Source organism: Caretta caretta, chromosome 3 (assembly GCF_965140235.1).
Source record: "Caretta caretta isolate rCarCar2 chromosome 3, rCarCar1.hap1, whole genome shotgun sequence".
Taxonomy (NCBI): Eukaryota; Metazoa; Chordata; order Testudines; family Cheloniidae; genus Caretta; species Caretta caretta.
This window is the reverse complement of record NC_134208.1, coordinates 62,874,571-62,895,337: the sequence shown is the minus strand read 5'-3', so window position 1 is coordinate 62,895,337 and position 20,767 is coordinate 62,874,571. Positions and strand designations below refer to the sequence as shown.

Below are 20,767 nucleotides of genomic sequence, written 5' to 3'. Positions count from 1 at the left end.
AAAGATAGGTAAATGTTTTGTAAATCTCTTAAAATGTGAGCAATTTACCTTTGAGGGGAAAAATAGATTTGGTAGCTGTGCATTATAAGGTGTGACTGTTGATCGAAATGCTATTAAAATTATAACAACCTGCAGCAAATTGTACCAAAGAGCCATTCAGTCCCTCTGGAGCCACGAGATTCTTTTCTGAACCTTTTCTCCTAGGATTTCTGTATTTTTTCATCACCACCCATGAGGTGAGCAGACAGAATAGATCATGAACTGTTTACTTCCATCACTAAAAACAGACACTAGATTAACTTCAGTGGGACTCATGAGTAAGGTGAGCAGGATTTGGCCTGATACTTAGAGAGGAATCAAAGTGATCTGGTGAACTCTAGCCATTTCTGAACTGGGAGCGTCTGAAGGAGCAGAGATAGTGCAGACACGTCGTTTCATATAGCATTTGTTCTTTGGAAGGGAATTGTGGTTACAGGGCTAGCTGCACCACTGTTCCCTGTCTGGTCTCTCTGAGTGCAACCCTCCCTCCTCAGATATTTTGCCCTTACTAGTCTCAGGGTGGAATCTCCCAGTTCTTCCATTTTTAGATCAGGACCCAGATACACTACCTTGTGGTAAGTGGTTGGTATACACACTGCAGGCCTGACTGGGTTTCAGGCACCTGCAGGAGAGACAGAGACACCTCAGATTAGCCAGTTGCCTGATAGTTAGGGCACTTACCTGGGATGCAGGAGACCCATGATCGAGTCCCCTAAATTAGGCAGAGCAGCCACTTGAATCTTGCTTTGCCTAACTCCAGGGACTTGATCCTGGGTCTCCCACATCCCATATGAATGTCCTAACTACTGGGCTATAGAGTTAGTCTCTCTCTCTGAATGAATATTTTATTATACAAAATGGAACAGTTCCAACGAGAGGGAAAGAGAGAGACTGTATGACCCAGCGATTAGGACACTCAACTACAATATGGGAGACCCAGGTTCAAGTCTCTTTGCCAAAAAAGGCAGAGGAGAGATTTGAACCTCGGTCTCCCCCATCCCAGGCGAGTGCCCTAACCACTGGTCTTCTCTTTCTCTTCTGTCATATATTCCACTTTGGAATGAAACCAAGTATCAAAACAGAAATATTGTTTTCCAGCCAGTCCCAATAGTTATTTCCCTTCCATACAAGCGTAAGCACTTTTATACCAATATTACTGAGCTCTCACTCAGGGAGTTTTATTGCTTTAAACTATACTTGTAGAGTTAAAGTGGTACAATTTGTCTGTAGACTAAACCCTTAGAAGTCAAGCATGTAAATCCAATTTTGATATACATCTAAATATACAATTAATAGAGTTATTTATAGCCATTGTCCCACAAGGTTAATAATTATCTTGCAGACATGCATCACCCTCATTCACCAGTGCAAACACTGCCTCCCCATCCATAGACAAATGAATAGCATCCCTAGCCAAGCACAACAATCGCTTACATGAAAAAGTACAGTTAGGAAAGGATTATTATTACAGTAGAACCTCAGAGTTATGAACACTAGAGTTACGAACTGACTGGTCAACCACACACCTGATCTGGAACTGGAAGTACACAAATCAAGCAGCAGCAGAGCCAAAAATAAAAAAGTAAATACAGTACAGTACTGTGTTAAATGTAAACTACTAAAACAAACGGAAGTTTTAAAACAAGGATTTGACAAGGTAAGGAAACTGTTTCTGTGCTTGTTTCACTTAAGTTAAGATGGTTCAAAGCAGCATTTTTCTTCTGCATAGTAAAGTTTCAAAGCTTTATTAAGTCAATGTTCAGTTATAAACTTTTGAAAGAACCACCATAACACTTTGTTCAGAGTTACAAACAACCTCCATTCCTGAGGTGTTCGTAACTCCGAGGTTCTACTGAATTTGTGAGACAAGGTGGGTGAGGTACTCTCTCTTATTGGGCCAACTTCTGTTGGTGAACGACGCATGCTTTTGAACTACACACAGTTCTTCTTTGTGCAGCTTGAAAGCTCGTCTCCTTCACCAACAGAAGTGGGTCCAATAAAAATATATTAAGCTCACCCATGTCGTCTCTCTAATATCCTGGGACCAACACAGCTACAACAGCACTGCAAACAATAATTACTATCTGTAATCCAGCACAAAAGACCCAGTTACAATTGGAAGTGCATTGTGTTAAGCGCTGTACCCCCCCCCCTCAAAAAACCCCACAAACAAAAAAACCATCACAGACCCTTAATGTAATTTACAACTTAAGGGCCCAGTCCTGTACCACTGAAATCAGTGAGTTTTGCCATGGACTTTATAGGGAGCAAAGTCAAGCCCTAATACAGGGGTGGCCAACCTGTGGCTCCGGAGCCATATGCGGCTCTTCAGAAGTTAATATGCGGCTCCTTGTATAGGCACCAACTGCGGGGCTGGAGCTACAGGCGCCAACTTTCCAATGTGCCAGGGGGTGCTCACTGCTCAACCCCTGGCTCTGCCACAGGCCCTGCCCCCACTCCACCCCTTCCCACCCCCGTCCCTCAGCCTGCCGTGCCTTTGCTTCTCCTCCCCACCAGAGCCTCCTGCACACCACGGAACAGCTGATCGGGATGTGCCGGGAGGGAGGAGGAAGCGCTGATGTGCGGGGCTGCTGGTGGGTGGAAGGCACTGAGTGGGGGGAGGAGGGGAGCTGATGGGGGGCTGCTGAGGTATTACTGTGGCGCTTTGGCAATGTACATTGGTAAATTCTGGCTCCTTCTCAGGCTCAGGTTGGCCACCCCTGCCCTAACAGGTAAGACAGAGGAAGAGTGGGGGGGGGAGGGAGATGCAATATAAACTAAAGGGGTTAGAGAGAATGGTAGCCACCATCATGTTGGTTCTGTGGGTTTTTAATGATCTATGCACAAATGTACACAGTATTGTCTTCCAATGAAACTACACGTAGCAGCTGAAGACAGGAAAGAGAAACTGCATTGTATGAGCAGCAACCATTGTTCTACTGTGGTTATTGTTCATATGCTCATTTCACAATCTGATAAGTATTCCTCTTGGACTTTGGTTGTTTACTTTTACAGAAGACAGAATTTTATTACTTCCTTTTTATATGTAGATTGTACAAATTCATAGATTAATAAAGTCATTGTGATCATTTAGTCTGACCTCCTGCATAACACTGGCCATAGGACAGCCTGGAATTAATTCCTGCTAGAGCTAGAGCATTGTTTTCAGAAAAACAGCCAGTCTTGATTTAAAAATTTCCAGTGATGGAGCATCCACCACAACCCTCGCAACTGGTTTCCCTTTGTTTCCCCGAGACTTTGACATGTGGCACTATACGATCGTGGCTACTGAGTATGCTATTTAACTTTTGTCATTCATAATCACAGACAATTTAGTAGTAACCTCACAAAGAAACTATAAATCAGGCTATAGATCATGGGAGGAGGGGCTCAGAGTCTTGAGGCAGGCATTACTGGTGCTCTGAAAAACTGCCACTATACTAGGGAACAGTGCTGTATGGAGCGCCACTCGGGGTCCAGTACTCTCCTCAACCAGCCATTGCTTTGAAAATGTACAGCGCTCCAGTGAGACTTGGCTAGATCCTGGGCTGCACCACGTGAGAAACAAAGCACAGAAGGGGCAGCACAATGGGAAAGGGTGGGGAAAAGGTGGTTTTATGCCATGTTGTACCACCTGGATTCTGAGTTGGAGCCAATATGTAGCAAGCACTTAGTGATCAGGAACAGTCAGCATGGATTTACCAAGGGCAAGTCATCCCTGACTAATCTAATTGCCTTCTATGATGAGATAACTGGCTCTGTGGATGAGGGGAAAGCAGTGGGCATGTTGTTCCTTGACTTTAGCAAAGCTTTTGACACAGTCTCCCACAGTATTCTTGCCAGCAAGTTAAAGAAGTTTGGGCTGGATGAACAGACTATAAGGTGGATAGAAAGCTGGCTAGATTGTCGGGCTCAACGGGTAGTGATCAATGGCTCCATGTCTAGTTGGCAGCCGGTATCAAGTGGAGTGCCCCAGGGGTCGGTCCTGGGGCTGGTTTTGTTCAGTATCTTCATTAATGATCTGGAGGATGGTTTGGATTGCATCCTCAGCAAGTTTGCAGATGACACTAAACTGGAAGGAGGTAGATACGCTGGAGGGTAGGGATAGGATACAGAGGGCCCTAGACAAATTAGAGGATTGGGCCAAAAGAAATCTGATGAGGTTCATCAAGGACAAGTGCAGAGTCCTGCACTTAGGACGGAAGAATCCCATGCACCGCTACAGACTAGGGACCAAATGGCTAGGCAGCAGTTCTGCAGAAAAGGATCTAGGGGTTACAGTGGACAAGAAGCTGGATATGAGTCAACAGTGTGCCCTTGTTGCCAAGAAGGCTAACACCATTTTGGGATGTATACGTAGGGGCATTGCCAGCAGATCGAGGTACGTGATTGTTCCCCTCTATTCGACATTGGTGAGGCCTCATCTGGAGTACTGTGTCCAGATTTGGGCCCCACACTACAAGAAGGATGTGAAAAAATTAGAAAACATCCAGTGGAGGGCAACAAAAATGATTAGGGGACTGGAACATATGACTTATGAGGAGAGGATGAGGGAACTGGGATTGTTTAGTCTGCGGAAGAGAAGAATGAGGGGGGATTTGATAGCTGCTTTCAACTACCTGAAAGGGGGTTCCAAAGAGGATGGATCTAGACTGTTCTCAGAGGTAGCAGATGACAGAACGAGCAGTAATGGTCTCAAGTTGCAGTGGGGGAGGTTTAGGTTGGATATTAGGAAAAACTTTTTCACTAGGAGGGTGGTGAAGCACTGGAATGCGTTACGTAGGGAGGTGGTGGAATCTCCTTCCTTTGAAGTTTTTAAGGTCAGCCTTGACAAAGCCCTGGCTGGGATGATTTAGTTGGGGATTGGTCCTGCTTTGAGCAAGGGGTTGGACTAGATGACCTCCTGAGGTCCCTTCCAACCCTGATATTCTATGATTCTAAGTTTCAGAGTAGCAGCTGTGTTAGTCTGAATCCGCAAAAAGAAGAGAACAAATTTATTTGATCATAAGCTTTCGTGAGCTACAGCTCAGTTCATCGGATGCATGAAGTGAGCTGTAGCTCACGAAAGCTTATGCTCAAACAAATTTGTTAGTCTCTAAGGTGCCGCAAGTCATCCTCTTCTTTTTATGATTCTAAGCAGGACTAAATCATCACGTTTTCTTAACATTTCATAGGGACTGTTACTTATCAATATCTTCCTTCTATGACAGTAGTTCGTATGCTTCTACACCACTTGGTTTTGCTGCCTTAAATTACACAAGGGGGGAATAAACAGTACAGAGAAACCTATTCCCATGTCTCATTTGCAGTAAATATTTTGCTTTATTCAGAGCAAGCATTCTGAGCTAATGCTATGTGCTTTATCAGTCAAATGATTCTGTAGCAATGTTTTGCTGACACACACTCTGCCCATGAATTTTGCTAAGTGTGGTCTGTGCTTGCAGTTTTACAATGTAATTGATGAATAAATTCCAGGGCTTACAGCACATTCACTGTTTGTTTTGAGAGCAACAACAATTGTTTTAATTTTTTAAAAGTTGTAAAGGTGCTAGGAAGTAGCAGCTCCTTGCTTTTTAAAAGGTGGTACCAAATCTGCTCCAATTAGCTACAGGTTAGCAAACGCTGAGTAACTGATACTTGTGCCCATATCTTGAGAAAATTACAAACAAGAAACATAACTGCAAGACTAATTGCAAATGTAAACATATTGGTGGCTTCAAACATACCTGCCAACACTGAATAGGTGTAGGTAGGGCTGCATGGGGAGAAAAAGTGGAGACTAGGAGAGCTTTTTGAAGGTAAAGGAATGGGAAGAGTTAAATATCTTGCTATAAAAGAGGGACTGTCCTGTACTAAAAGGAAACGTTTTTCAAGTTACTGTCCCCATTAAATAAAGATTTTAATGGATGATAAAAACAAATGGCGTCCCTTCCTCCTGCTTCATGAAAAGCTCTTCAGGCCCAGTGCTAAGATCTTGACTCAGACAAAGCTCCCATTGACCAACAGCAGGAGCTTTGAGTGAGGATTTTAGCATAGGCCCCTTAATAACCAGGATGGTAAAGTGCTTAGTTTATTTAATAACCTCACATTTAAGAAAAAAAACAAAAACTTGAAAAAGATTCTACTCTTTAATACCATCTAAATCATGTAACGGTGGTTTTGTCTTGCAGCCCTTATATTAGCAGTGCTATTGGTCTGAGCATAATCCTGCTCATTAAAATAATGGCAACACACCCACTGACTTAAACTAGAGCAGGATTGAGCCCTCACACAAAGGACAGGTTGCGCCCATGTAATCCTGTAAAGTTTACCAGGAATATTCAGGGATCAGTCCTCTCAGTACATTGCAGGATCAGGAATTTAGTTCGCAGTTCCCCAACTTTTGAAACATTCAGTTACCTTATTGAATGGAGAGTTTAAAGGAGAAGAACTGCATTCTTTGAAATGAAAAATAACAAAATAGAAGAACACACGTTAGTAAATATTATGCAGTGTGTAGATTAGAGAACAAATTACATTAATTAGGAGAAAAACCTTCCTGTCAATTAGGATTAACTGAATTAAGGGTTGTGATTGTACAGTATATGTACAAAATACATTTTAATGGGGAAGGTAGACTTTGCTATATGAAATGTTTATTGTCAGCATGCAAAATACTTGTTAAAATGTCATATTTTAACAAAGGAGAGTGGTATCAGAGGGAGTTGAATATAGAGTACTAAATAAAGGATTCAGATATAGACAAGACTGACAAACTTGAGAAGTCTTGTATTGGAGACATACAAGAAAATAACACTTGCTTTTCAGCCATTTTCTTGAAAATTACTTAATCATCTGCTAGATTACAAATGAAACATTAGTCTCCAACACTGCAAGTCTATGGAAATAATTTAGCTGTCATCGGGGTTTGGAAACACACACATTTATTAATCCCTGGAGTTGCAAAATAGCATGCACATTTTTCCAGTATAGCATAGCTCAGCAAATGACAGGTGCTGGGCACAAAGATGCATTCTGTCTTCTCAGCTGCTTTGATTTCTTGAACGAACTGTAGCCTGCCACCATACTTTTATCTTCTCAGCAACCTGTATGTGCAGATTTGGCTTCAAATGGGCTGTTACAGCTCTAGTTAAGCTCCCCATGCTGGATGCTCTCCAGAGTGCTGTGTTTGGACCCAGATGCTGAGCCTGTGTGCTTTCAAGCTTTCCTTCATCTGAGTAAGCTCCAGCATAGACTATGGCTATGGCATCTCTGGCTCACTTCCTAGACATGGACACTCTGTCTGATACGCCTTCTGGAAGTGGGACTCCACAGCCAGCTCCCAAGGACTAGTGCTGCTCCCCCTCACACACACCCAGTAGCTCAAGCACATCCTTTCCCAGAACTAGGGTTGCCAGGTATCCAGTTTTCTACCAGAACACCTGGTCAAAAAGGCACCCTGACGGCAACCGGGCCATTAAAAGTCCGGTTGGCACGGGACTAGCAGTCTCTCTGCTCGGCTCCGCACAGCTCCCGGAAAGTTACCAGCATGTCCCTCCATCGCCTAGGTGTAGGGATGGCCACGGGGGCTCCACACACTGCCCCCACCCCAAGCGCTGGCTCTGCAGCTCCCATTGGCCAGGAACTGGAGGGACATGTCACCGCTTCCTGGGAGCCTGCAAGGTAAGCACTGCCCAGAGCCTGCACCCCAACTCCCTGCCCGAGCCTGGAGCCCCCTCCTACACCCCAAACCCTTCATCCCCGGAGCCCACAACCCCAGCCAGAGCCCTCCCCCCCACGCACCTTAACCCCCTGCACCAGCCCTGAGTCCCCTCCTGCATCCAAACTCCCTCCTGATGCCCACACCCCCTCCTGTGCCCCAACCCCCTGCCCCAGCTCAGAACCCCGTTCCACATCCAAATTCCATCCCGGAGCCCAACCCCTCCTCCCCTGCCCCAGCCCTGCGCCCCCTCCTGCACCCAAACTCCCTCTCGGAGCCTGCACCTCAACCTCCTGCCCCAGCCCAGAGGCCCCTCCCATACTCTGAATCCCTCATTTCAGGCCCCACCCTAGTGAAAACCCCCTGCCCCAGCCCAGTGAAAATGAGCGAGTGAGTGAGGTTGGGAAGAACAAGCAACGGGGGGGGGGGGGGGGGGGGAGGGATGGAGTGAGCAGGGGCAAGGCCTCAGAGAAGAGGCAGGGCAGGGACAAGGGTGTTCGGTTTTGTGCGATTAGAAAGCTGGCAAGTCTACCCAGAACTCCCTCCTGATGGGCACGCTGGTTTATAGTTTACTCTTTCAGGAACATGTGATAGCTGAAGCGAATAGACACAGACTTTGCAAAAGTATTTCTAAAATTATTTTCTTTAGACAGTACAAGAGACAGATCCAGCTAAAACCAGAAACACCTACACGCCATTCCGTGCCTCCATCTCCTCACCAGTCTTGAGTGGTCTTTGGGATTTGGGTCAACATTCTTTCAGGATTCCAGGTCCCCTCTTCAGGACCATGCTCCTCCAGCTCACGGCTTATCCTCAGACTCATGGAGTCTCTCTGACCTTCGCAGTCAGCTTCCTTCAGTGCTGGCTGGTCTGCAGTCAGCAGGTCCTCCTTGGCTCCTAGAGCCTGACCCTTTTGTTCCTCTCTCCGAGTCCCTCTCTGCTTTTAACCAAACATCTCAGTCTCTTTGTTCCCTTTCTGGGGAAAGTCCACTGCTCCTCTTCCTCCTCCCCCCGCGGCCCCTCCCATACCCCTTATCTGCAGTGAGAACTGGTTCTCCTAGCCTTCAGCCATCCCAGTGTCCTAAAGTGCTTCCATCTGAATGGGAGCTTGCAGTTTAACAAATTTCCATTGTCCCTAGTCTGAGAGAGGCATGATACCAGCTCTGAAAGCAGATAACGGATTCCACATACACCGAGGCACTCATTGATACAACAATTTCATAAAATCAACCAGAATTCATAAGTTGTACATAGACAGGTTCTCCAAACCATCACACGTGCCTCTTCCTTAGAGTAAAAAGAAAAGGAGTACTTGTGGCACCTTAGAGACTAACCAATTTATCTGAGCATAAGCTTTCATGAGCTACAGCTCACTTCATCGGATGCATCCACTGTAGCTCACGAAAGCTTATGCTCAAATAAATTGGTTAGTCTCTAAGGTGCCACAAGTACTCCTTTTCTTTTTGCGAATACAGACTAACACGGCTGTTACTCTGAAACCTTTCCTTAGAGTACTTTCTATCAAGAGCAATTCAAACAGAACCCGAGCTGTTTTAAAAAAAAAAAATCTTAGCTCCTGGAGTAATAGGCACATTAGAAATCTCTAAGGAAGAGAGCTAACTATATGCACTATGCTATGGCAAACTGCCTGGTTAAGTGCCACTGCAGCTGCTTTCTGGGAGTCAAAAGCCTATTTGACTGGAAAGACTGCTGCCCTATATGGGACCTCCTTGGGTTGGACCTCTGTATTAAAGATGACATAGTAGAAAGTGGACCATCATACTTTTCCTTAAACTCTGAAATGTCCAAGGTGTTTCAAGCTATTTGGATGTCCATTTTGAGAAGAGTGCATCTCTCCTGTGGCACACATAGTGCAGCAGTTGCTATGGCAAGTAACCATTGGTTTAGCTAGGTAGCGAATGGTTATGCAATACTGCGGGGTGGGAGTGGTTTTTAGCTTCTCGGGTCTCTTTTTTCCCCGAAGATGCACATAGGCGAGTGATGTTATCTTGCACTTCTAGCAGGGGACTGGGAGTCAATGCAACTGGTTTTGGTAAAATTACACTTCTGTCACATATGATAAAAGCCCCAGTGTGGGTACAGAAATTGTCTTGAATCAGACATGCTTTCCTTACCTAAGAAACGCAGTAGAAGCAAAAATAGGCAGAGTACATCTGTCACTGCAGGCTCAAATGTAACAAGAGCATCAGAAACGTGCATGGCTCTATGATGGACTCTGCGATGGTTTCTCTTTTGTGCTTATATCAAAACAGCAATGCAACCAAATAGAAGACGAAAGAATGCCAGGACTATCACCTCCTGTCATTTTATAAATCTGAATAAAGAAGAGTGAGGTGGGTCTGCAGTTAATCAGTATTAAACTAGAGGTATGTTCATCTGATTCTGCTAAGGCTTCATCACATCTCCTGTTATGGCTTAATATTTTCACAGTAAGATGTAACTGGGAATGTGATTTAATCATCAATATGAGAAACAGAGATAATAATCCAGCGTAGTAACTAGTTATTATGGTTCCTGTAGTACAACAGATTCCCTTTGCGTTACTTTGCAAGACTAATGATGTTTCTGATATTTTTGACGTGCACAGAGGTGGAGGGGGAAGCATTTCAAAGAGGTGCTGTCTAGATGACTCCGATTCCAAACAGCCGGAGCTGTTCATCCTTCAGCTTTTCATGAGCCACTCGGTGTGTGTTTCTCTCTCACACTCACACACACACGCCTTTTAAACTTCAAATGATCAAAAGCTAGTTCATAGCCTGAAACATTACTTATTGGAATTTTACAAGGGGAACACAGATGTAGAAAAGCTACCTGATTTGCCCAAAGCCATGTGAAAAATTAGTGAAAAATCCAGAATTGGAAATGGAGTTATTGGTTCCTAATCCCATTCTAGGACTTCACTTGCCCTCTTATTAATTGTCTTGCAGTAAATTTGATTCTCTTTGCTGGACCTGGACCTCCGATTTTGTAACCCACATTTACTCTGCGTGGTTTGCTGGACCACAGAGGTTTATGAGTCTCCTACATCTTTTTTTCTAACAGAGATGAGCGTTTTAGCTCAGACAGTACAGGGTTCAACTTTTCTATCTGGTTCAATCCCCACTGCTGACCCCAGGGACATTATATTACATTTGTAAAGTACATCAGTAGGGTGCTTTCAGGCTGGAGCCTAGAACATTGCACAAAAGTTTTACATTTAAGAACAGCAATATAAAACATTAGCAAAAATACAAACTGAAGATATTTTGTTTTTTGAAGAACTCCTCCCCCCACCCCAACCCCCACCCCCTCATTGCCAAACAAACACACAAATAAGATACCTTTAAGGTTTAATTACTAGGCACAGAAAGCTGCAATGCAATTCTGTGAACCTTGTATTTAGTCAATTGGGGCCTGATTCAAAGGCCACTGAAGTCATCGAGCCCTTACTGTATCTGATACAGCAGCTATTACAGCACCTTTTGCTAACACGACTGTCAAGACGTTGCTGCAGTAAGGAGAAAATCAAGAAAATCAGATGTGGATACTTAACACAGTAAAACATTGCAGCCCAAAAGGTCTGACATTAACTTGATATTTTCCTTGAACAAGATGTCTGCACTCTGCATTCAATGTAATTCATGCCTATGATTTGTTCTAGAATAATTTGTTTCAATAATTAAAATACTGAAACTAGGTAAAGGAAAAATGCTGAAGTTTTGTGCTGCTTAGAATGCTTTGCCCAAACAGGCACTTTGGCTAATGGATCCTCAGAGCCAGTAAATGCCTTTAAATCAGATTGCCTAAAATAAGAACTTTCACACAATCCTATTGATCCATGAAATAGAATGGAATTCAACTCACTCTCTTGGTTGTGTTGGCTTTGCATGGGTAACAGGAATAAAACCAGACATCTAAGACCAAATCCTGCAGTGAGCTGCATGTGGATAGACTCTTGTACCCATGCAAAGCAACATTGAAGTCTTTTTTTATTTTTGTCACTAAAGTAAGCAAACCTGATGCTGAATACAAACACAGCTCCAGGTTCTCTTACCTCTTTGGGTTTTAGTTGGATTACACAACTGCTTTCTAACAACAGAAATGGGTTATAGATTATTTTTCAATTTCCAAAACAAATGTGATTGGAGTATCTTAATTTTGCTTTTCCTTGATTTTTTGCATTTGCATTGCGGATGCTATATGTCAGTAACCTTAACTGTTTGAAATCAAATTCAGTTAGCAGACATGGTGACTTAATAGATTAAGGATCTTCTACAATCAGTGCCAGTAGTGACAATAAAGAATGAAGCAAGATTCTAGACTTATATGACACAGCTGGCCAATAAAGGGGCCACGGTGACCATTAGTGAAAAAAGGTCTATTCATGGGCTAGACCATTGTCTCATGGAACTGTTAGCTCTACAGACTAAAGAAATAAAATCTTTAAAAATGTATGAATTGTTCTTTATCATTTCACAATCATGCCAGAGTGAGTGAATTCAGAGAAAAGAGATAACCTTAAAAGCACATGTTGTGCAATTGTTAGAGATTGGGGTTATTCACGTAGCTGAAGTTGCGTAACTTACATCAATTCCCCCCCCCACCCCCACTGTAGACCAGGGCTGAGTTCAGGACATCTTCCCCTGAAGGGACAGAAGTATAGGGTGAAGAAGCAAAAGGCGGCAGGGCCAGCAAAAACCTGCTAGGCTGTCTTTACGAGGTTTCCCACTGGGTTTCAACTGCATCAGCTAAAATATGTTAAACTACAACTTGCCCTGTCTACACTAGGGTGTTTTTAAAAACTTATTTTAGTCTGGACAAGGCCTTAGGGTTTTCTGTAGTGCCCACAAGCAGTGATAGGGGACTGTATGGTGCAAACATTGAAAGGAATATTTACATTCCAATTAAAGCTGTTTTACTGGATATTTTTAAATTCATGAAGCATTTGCATCTACAGGTTTCATAATAAAATAAAACCATCAGAGCTATTACAGTTCACCATCAACCATACGCAGGACTAGAAACAGCGATGTGCTTGAAAAGCCTTGGGATTCTAACACCAAAATGAAGTGTTGAGGTATTTTCTTTGCTGCTTCTGGTGCTCAACCTCTTGCTGGATACCATTTTACCATCCCTCCCCAAGAGGGCTTATCCTTTGAACTTCTACACATATTTATAGACAGGCCATTTTTCTTTTCTCTGGCATAGGTCAGATTGCACTAAGTGTCAGGGATTTAAAAAGAAAAAAACAAAACAGTGAGAATACACCTAAACAAAGGGAACACTGTGCTAGCAATGGTTAGTATATTTTTCAGGGACATTTCCAGCTCAGTACACTTAGTACAACCTGGGTATAATTGTGGAGATTTCAAAGGAATTATATTGGAGAAAACTTGGACCATTATGCCTGCCAAACAATATCACCTCTCCTCGTGGTTAGCATACAGGGGTTTTGTTTAAATGAAAATAAGATGATTGATTCCCCTGTCCTTCACCCCACCTTCCATGCAAGCACATTCACACCAGACTTATCACAGGCTAAAGAGGAAGAAGGTTTGTTAAATCTCCCTGTTAGAGTATTGGCAACACATTGCTGTGTAGATAACAAAGAAACCAAACCCAGTATTGGAGGCTTGTTGAATCTTTATTTAAAAAAAAAGCAAAACTAGTAATTTAACCAAAATACCAGTGTAACCCTTCTGCCTGTCAGAGTTGGCAGCAACAAGGGCCGGGTTCAATTCCTAGGGGATCCATTCCAATAACACAATGCAAACCGGCTTGAGCCCCCACCCAGTGACCTGGGACAAATATATACCACCCCTGCTGGGCGCCTCCAAGAGGCAATACTTCCCCTCTCGCAAGCACATAGTCTGAGTGTAGCAAAAAGCCTTTTAATAACAGAGAGAAACAATGTGGCATTATGTTGGGGAAACACCACCAACAGGATTCTTAACACAACCCATGAGCAAAAAAACCCACCCCAAGAAAATTGTGGCATGCCCCTTTCCCTTTGGTTCTTGAGTCCAGCAACCCCAAATCACCCACAGTCCCAAAAGTCCAATGACCCAAAAGTCTCTGTCCCTGGTCAGGGCAGCCCCAGAGTTCGAAAGTTTATCTGTGGAGCTTTACCTCCCAACCTGGGTGGAGATGGGACGGGGGTAAGAGGCACCTTACATGATCTGAAGCTGACCGCCCCACAGCTCCATAGGCCTTCGCTTTGCTCCGCCAGCCGCCCCACGAACTCCTTCGCTCAGCTCCGCGGCCCACAAGCAGCTCCCACCATCCCACGAACTGCTCCATCAGCCAGTCCACAAACTGCTCCGCGTCCCACCAGCGGCTCCCGCCATCCTACGAACTGCTCCACCAGCCTGTCCACAAGGCACTCCAGCCATCCCGCAAACTGCTCCACAATATATCTTCAGGCTCCCCCACTACTTAGCACAACACTCAGTGATTTCAGCTCTTAGTCAGTTCAGCTCTTTGGTGAATTCAGCTTGTAGTAGGGGAGCCTCAGTGCTGGTGCACCATTAGCCCAAAGTGAGCTCAGCAGCCTGTAACTAGACTCCTAATAGAATCAAAATTAGCTCTGATATTCCACAGTGGAGAGAGGAGGAAGTGCAATTAGCATGTAAGGCCCTCACCAAGGGGCCCATGCCACCACGTATTAATACTTGTCCCCAGCCTCTCTCAATTCACAGAGTTTTAAAACCCATGACCCTTGCCTAGCGAGTGCTACTTAGTTGATGGTGAGTCCCTCCATCATAACAAAAGGCCAAGTACAGTTCCAAGCACAGTTCCCATAATCAGGGTAATAATTTATTCTTCCTGCCCCAATAACAGAGACACTGGGGATCCCACAGCAGCCAAAGTGACCATTTGGGCAGCTATGGCCTCATTCTAGGCGGGGTGGGTGTGCCTATGCAAATGAGATCGGCCCCTGAAGTTCTTTTCCACAACTTGCCACACCTCACCACCAGATGTCAGGGTGGAGCTCATCCTGACACTGCTTACACCAGTAGTGAGGTTAAGAAATGAAAAACAAAACAGTCATACCACACACCTTGTTACAGAACATTGATCTCAATGTTATAAATATAGCTACAATGGGCCAGATTCTGATATCATGTAAATCTATTTGACATCAGTGGCGTTATTACCGATTTACAGAATCTTGCCTCTGGCACAAAGCCGTGCACTGTTAAGGAACAGGTAGTAAAGGTATAAATTTCTTAAATAAATCACACACATTTAAAAATGATGGTATATCAGAATTCAGACAGCCCTTGTATAAGTACCAATATTGATAAATAACTGTTATAACAGGATTTTGCATAACTGTGAAAAAACTATTTTATTTCTATATCTGCAAATACCAGCTAGTCATAATGTTTTTCATTTTCAAAAACTGCCCATCCCCTAGTCAGTACTACAAACACAGGCATGGAGACATCCACATTACATTTTTTTTTTTTATTTTTGTATATAGCATCTTTGCTCAAAATCTAGTGCCAGCCAAGGAAGAGAGAGTGCCTTTCAGTCTAAGGTATGTTTTAGGTATCAGTCACTAATTTAAGTCCCAACATCTAAAGATATTTCTTTGTAAATTCTTATGTGTGCATATTTCCTTTTGTTGACACTCCTGTTTCAGATATGCATTATGAAAACTCCAAATATAACAAAAATAATCTTAATTTGCTCACATTGTAAATAGAACTCAATCAATGGCACCATCGCTCTTTACAGAGCAAGGTGTATGTGCCAATGAGTTCTCTGATTGCTGCTAAGTCCGACGCATGAGCGATGGGCCTGTCCACAGATAAGGCACACCCATACACTAACAATGCTCTGAATCCGAGCAGCAGATTCTTTCCTCCTCTGACGCCAGTCCTCACAAAGCCCGATCCAGTCTGCTTCGCAATGCCTTGCTCCATCTATCTACATGCAAGCTGACGCTGCTAATTAGAGTGACATTCTTCACTTCTTTCCCAATCATCCAAAGGATTCCAAAGTATACTAAATCATCTTTGCAAGCATCCTGAAATCTGCACAGTGGTCTGCCTCTATTTTAGACACTTCTTGAGCTTCAGAGTACAGCGCACGCTTCGGGATCTTGTATTCCAGCATTCACTTGATATGTCCAAGCCACCTGAGTCTTTTCTTACTAATCAACATTCCAATGAATGACATACCAGCATGATTTAACACTAAATAGAACTAGTTTATCTACAAACAATGGAACAGAAAGAGAAGGTAACTGTACATCCACAGCAGAACAGAAGGGCAGCAATAATTTCCTAGGGAAAATGATGGAAGAAGCATTGCCTAAGACATTTAAAACTTGATTGGACAAAGCACTAGCAAATGCACTTGAGAGAACAGTCCTACATGTATGGATGTCCTACAACTTCACCCAAGATGTCATAAGGAGTGGAAATCAAACCATCAGTTCCTTCCAGACCTGTTGGTGTGGGTTCTGGAGGGGTGTTTCATTATTTTCTAGTGCCCTTGGCAAACAGGGAGATAATGCTGTGTCCTGAATTGCACGGGAGAAGATGCAGGCTCGGCTTTCCATGCACTTGGAAGAGTATGGACATGACCTAGCTGGTCTTTCCCTTCTCTGATACCTGATTCTACAGTGGTCTTCTCAAACATCAAGAAATAAGTTTTAAAACTTCACTGTTTTAGAGTATTACTAAAGTAGAGAATCGGTAATGGGTTGCAGTGCCTTTCCCCTTTATGTCACCTATTCTATTCTGCCCAAAGATACTAACAAATGAAAGTCTTTCCTATCAGATGGCCGTACAATAGCTTATATAAAGTGAGTTGGTGGTCTTAGTCCAGTACTAATGGTCCACGTCATCTAAGTCACCATCATAATTGGCCCTACTGCTGGTAGCCAAAGCAGAAAAGCCAGTGGATGAATTGACATGAAAATTAAACTTCACTTCAACCCCAGAACTGGGATGGCAGGGTAATGGGAGGGAATCTCTAACTGCTGCTGATCTTGGTGTAAAAATTAACTTGTTTGTCAGTCAGGTAATAACTAGCTAGATTAGCCCAGCCATCCCTACCTGTGCCTGAAGCTGGGAATGGGCAACAGGGGATGGATCACTTGATGATTACCTGTTCTGTTCATTGCCTCTGAAGCACCTAACAGTGGCCAATGCCAGCAGACAGGATACTGGGCTAGATGGACCTTTGGCCGTTCTTATGTTCTTATTCTTAACTATTCTAGCTGGTGATTATTGGACCAAGCTTCTCCTCCCCTAGCCCCCCCAAAAAACTCAAATAGGTCATTATGGTTTGAAATAAATATGAGACAAATTAAACATATCAATATTGCACTACTACAATATGAACTGACTGCCAGTTAATGGGAGGGAGTGTTTCTATTATGAATGCTCACTGAGCATGTACTGTTAAAGTTCTGAAGAGATTCTGTATTTGCTCAACAGGCTACTGAAATGGATAATTCGTTTTTATTAGCTGTAAGTATGAAAATACTAAGCATTCCAAGCACTTCATGCCAAACTGTATCAGACGACAAACCTGTCATCATGCAACTGACCTGAACACAAACAGTGCACAACAGAAGACCAAAGGAAGAGAATACATAAACCTTCAGTGGGGAACAAAGTCCACTGTCACTCTACAAAAAAAAAAAAAAAAGAATGCCAATAATAGCACTGCTCAAGCATAAAGTATACCAATTATATCTGAAGCCCTCTGATGTTTCTCATTAAAGAACACATTCAGATGAGCATTTCCATTCCGATTGTCTTCATGGAAATATAAGCTGTCATTTTAAATAGGAATATGGATATTTATAGGTCACATGCATAATTAATTAACCAAGAGAAAATTGTAAGGACTTCAGCTACTATCAAAGGACATAATGATTGATGCCCTTCAAAATTTAATTCAAAGAGTTGTGCCCACTTCAAAATACTTGTTAACTTGCAGATACGCCTTTGTCCTGAGGTTGTTCTGTGGTTTGTTTGTTTGTTTTTTTTAAAAGCCTCCAGTAATTATCAGTAGACTTTATTTTGTTTGTTACAGTGCCCTGAGGAAAAATACGTATTTCAGACTAAAGCAATGCTGTTGCAAGACTCCCCTTCTCTATCCATGGGACGTGACTAACAGTGGTAAAACTAGGTTTCAGAGTAGCAGCCGTGTTAGTCTGTATTCGCAAAAAGAAAAGGAGTACTTGTGGTAAAACTAGGCTGCTTTACTCAAGAAATCTCATCAATAACTTAAGGAAGAGTTTTAAGGTTTTTTTTAGGTGTCAGCTTACCAATTTTGTTTTACTTTCTTTAGTCATTTTAATTTTTTCCAAGCACACACGCATGACCCCAGACCTCCCTGGACATTTTAAATACCTTTCATTTCAAAGCAGGCAGGCTGATACAAAAAACAAAAAACAAGCGGGACAGCATAAATAAATTTTCTCTCACAGTAAAGTTTTTGTAAGCCAGTGCTAGATGAAGACTGACTACATACAACCAAGTATAATTATGTTGGAAGCAATGCTACAGTAAATACTAACATTCTAGTCTAAATCAAGTTTAGAATGGAAATGGTGGAATAACAACAGGGAGGGCTGTACCATGATAAGAACTTCTGCTAGGAGAGAGGAAACAATCTATCACAGCAATACTCTTATAATAAAACGAGGAAATACACTTTATTTAAAAAACAAAAACAAAAAAAATACCAAGCAGATATCCTGCTCTGCTTGTTTTTAAACTAAATTATGGGAATCATAGAATTGTAGGACTGGAAGGACCTCAAGAGGTCTTTTACTCCAATTTATTTCACTGCTTAAACACCCTGACAGAAAGTTTTTCCCAAATAAGCAACCTAAAGGGGAAGGATAGCTCAGTGGTTTGAGCATTGGCCTGCTAAACCAGGGTTGTGAGTTCAATCCTTGAGGGGGCCATTTAGGGATCTGGAGCAAAAATTGGCGACTGGTCCTGCTTTGAGGAATTTCCAAACACTAGATGACCTCCTGAGGTTCCTTCCAACCCTGATATTCGATGCAGGGCCGGCTCTACACTTTTTGCTGCCGCAAGCAGCACGCCAAATTGCCGCCTGAAGAAGGGAGCTGCCACTAAATTGCCGCCGCGGGTGGCCGAAGAAGGGGGCTGCCGCCGAATTGCCGCCGCTGGACTGTGAAGATACAAGCTGATGCTGAATTGCCACCGTGGCGAAAAAACTCATGCCGCCCTAACGACGCATGGCCTGCCGCCCCTTTAAGATTGCCACCCCAGGCACCTGCTTGGAATGCTGGTGCCTGGAGCCAGCTCTGATTCTATGATTCTAAACCACCCCTGCTGCAATTTAAGCCTATTGGTTCTTGTCCTATCCTCAGAGGTTAAAAAGAACAATAATTCTTGTATAAGGCAGTTCCTCAGATATTGTAAAAAGAAAAGGAGTACTTAGAGACTAAGGTGCCACAAGTCCTCCTTTTCTTTTTGCGGCTACAGACTAACACGGCTGCTACTCTGAAACCTGTCAGATGCTGTAGTTTCGCAAATAAACACGGAATTTATGGTTCAAATTTGAGACCTCTTTTCTTACTCCACCCCACCAAATCTTATCAAGAAAGGCACCCCTGTCCACCACTAACTACTATCTGAAATGTAGGTCCCCTAAGCAATTGGCCCCACCCAAATCCAAGTGGTTCCTTGGAATTTCCAAACATTTGATGAGCAGCAGAGTTGTGTGTAAAAAGAAAAGGAGTACTTGTGGCACCTTAGAGACTAACCAATTTATTTGAGCATAAGCTTTCGTGAGCTACAGCTCACTTCATCGGATGCATACTGTGAATGTTTGCAGCGGGGAAGCGCCATCCCCCCAGCCAGCTTTAGCGATAGCAGCGTGGGTGGCTGGGGATCCCAAGCAGCCAGCTGGCCCTGGCCGCAGCCACCGCCTGCCCCTCTGCCCCTCCAGGTGCGCCTCCCACGCCCCCCATCACTCACCGCCACCGAGCCAGAGGAGGATGCGATGAACACCCGGATAACCATCCTCACTTCATTCGCCGCTTCTCTCCAGCCAAGGGGAGGCGTGGAAGGGCTAAGGGGGCTTCCACTCCTGCAGCTGAAAGCCGCTGCTGCGAGCTGGGGGGTTGCTTGCAGGACCTAGCCCGCCTTGCTCACCCCGCTGAAGCCCAGAGGCGCTAGCAGCTCCAGCCCTGCCTTCGCCTCGGGACTCCCGCTTCGCCCGGCAGCAGCCGCAGCCGCAACGCAGACACCCAGAGCTGAGCGGGAGGCAGGAGACGAAAGCAGAAGGGGGGAAAGAGAGGGGCGTGCGCAGTGGTTGCTGGGAATTGTAGTGCTGCCGCTCTGCCAGCTGGTGGATGTGTTTCCAGGGGGCCACCTGCACCTCCCAGCTGGGGGGGCGGCAGGTCGAACGGGGCCCCACCCCGGTCTGAAAACCGGGCTTTAGATCCGTCCCCACGGTCAGGTAGTTTCGTAGGGAACAACCTACTTAATAGTAGCCGCTAATTCTGGCTGTCTCTAAATTCTGGTGGCTCCCATAGGGGACACTTGGAGGAGGCCTGATTCCCAGAGATGTTGCACACCCGCAGCTCCCATTGACTTGAGCCTGAGTTGGGGGGCTCAGTACCACGGCCTGCCAGGCATGCTGGTCACCCCAGTTATTTATGGCCAAGGATCTAGACACCCTCACAAATCAACAGTGGAACAGAGGCAAGTAAGGAACATTTTTAAAGGTACAGGCCACAGTGCCTAACAGCTTGTTTTCATCTGCAGCATTATTAAAGTACATGCATAATAAGGGCTTCTTTCACATTGAGCTTTGCCTGCATGCCAGCTGATGGTGTTTAGAAATGACAAAACCCTATTTTTCAGCTGAGTTTTGAATTCCCCTCACTCTCAGCTTTATTTTCTACTGCCTGGCCTAGTGTCTACCCGTCTGCACAAAGTGGGTGTCAAAGGCCACCATTGTGATCTGGTGGCATTTTTTACACTTGCTTCACACAAGTGAAAATTACAACACAAGGTTTGA

At 44.0% G+C, this 20,767-nt stretch overlaps 1 protein-coding gene across 1 annotated transcript in view; it reads right to left on the bottom strand.

Annotated features, from left to right (window-relative positions):
- The window catches only part of SH3BGRL2 (SH3 domain binding glutamate rich protein like 2), a 53,528-nt gene extending 33,512 nt beyond the window's left edge, over positions 1-20,016 (bottom strand). The window contains exon 1 of the mRNA XM_048845165.2: positions 19,720-20,016. Coding sequence (XP_048701122.1) covers positions 19,720-19,764 — 45 coding nt within the window. The 5' untranslated portion in view covers positions 19,765-20,016. The remainder of the gene's footprint in view (positions 1-19,719) is intronic.
- Positions 20,017-20,767: the final 751 nt, after the last annotated feature.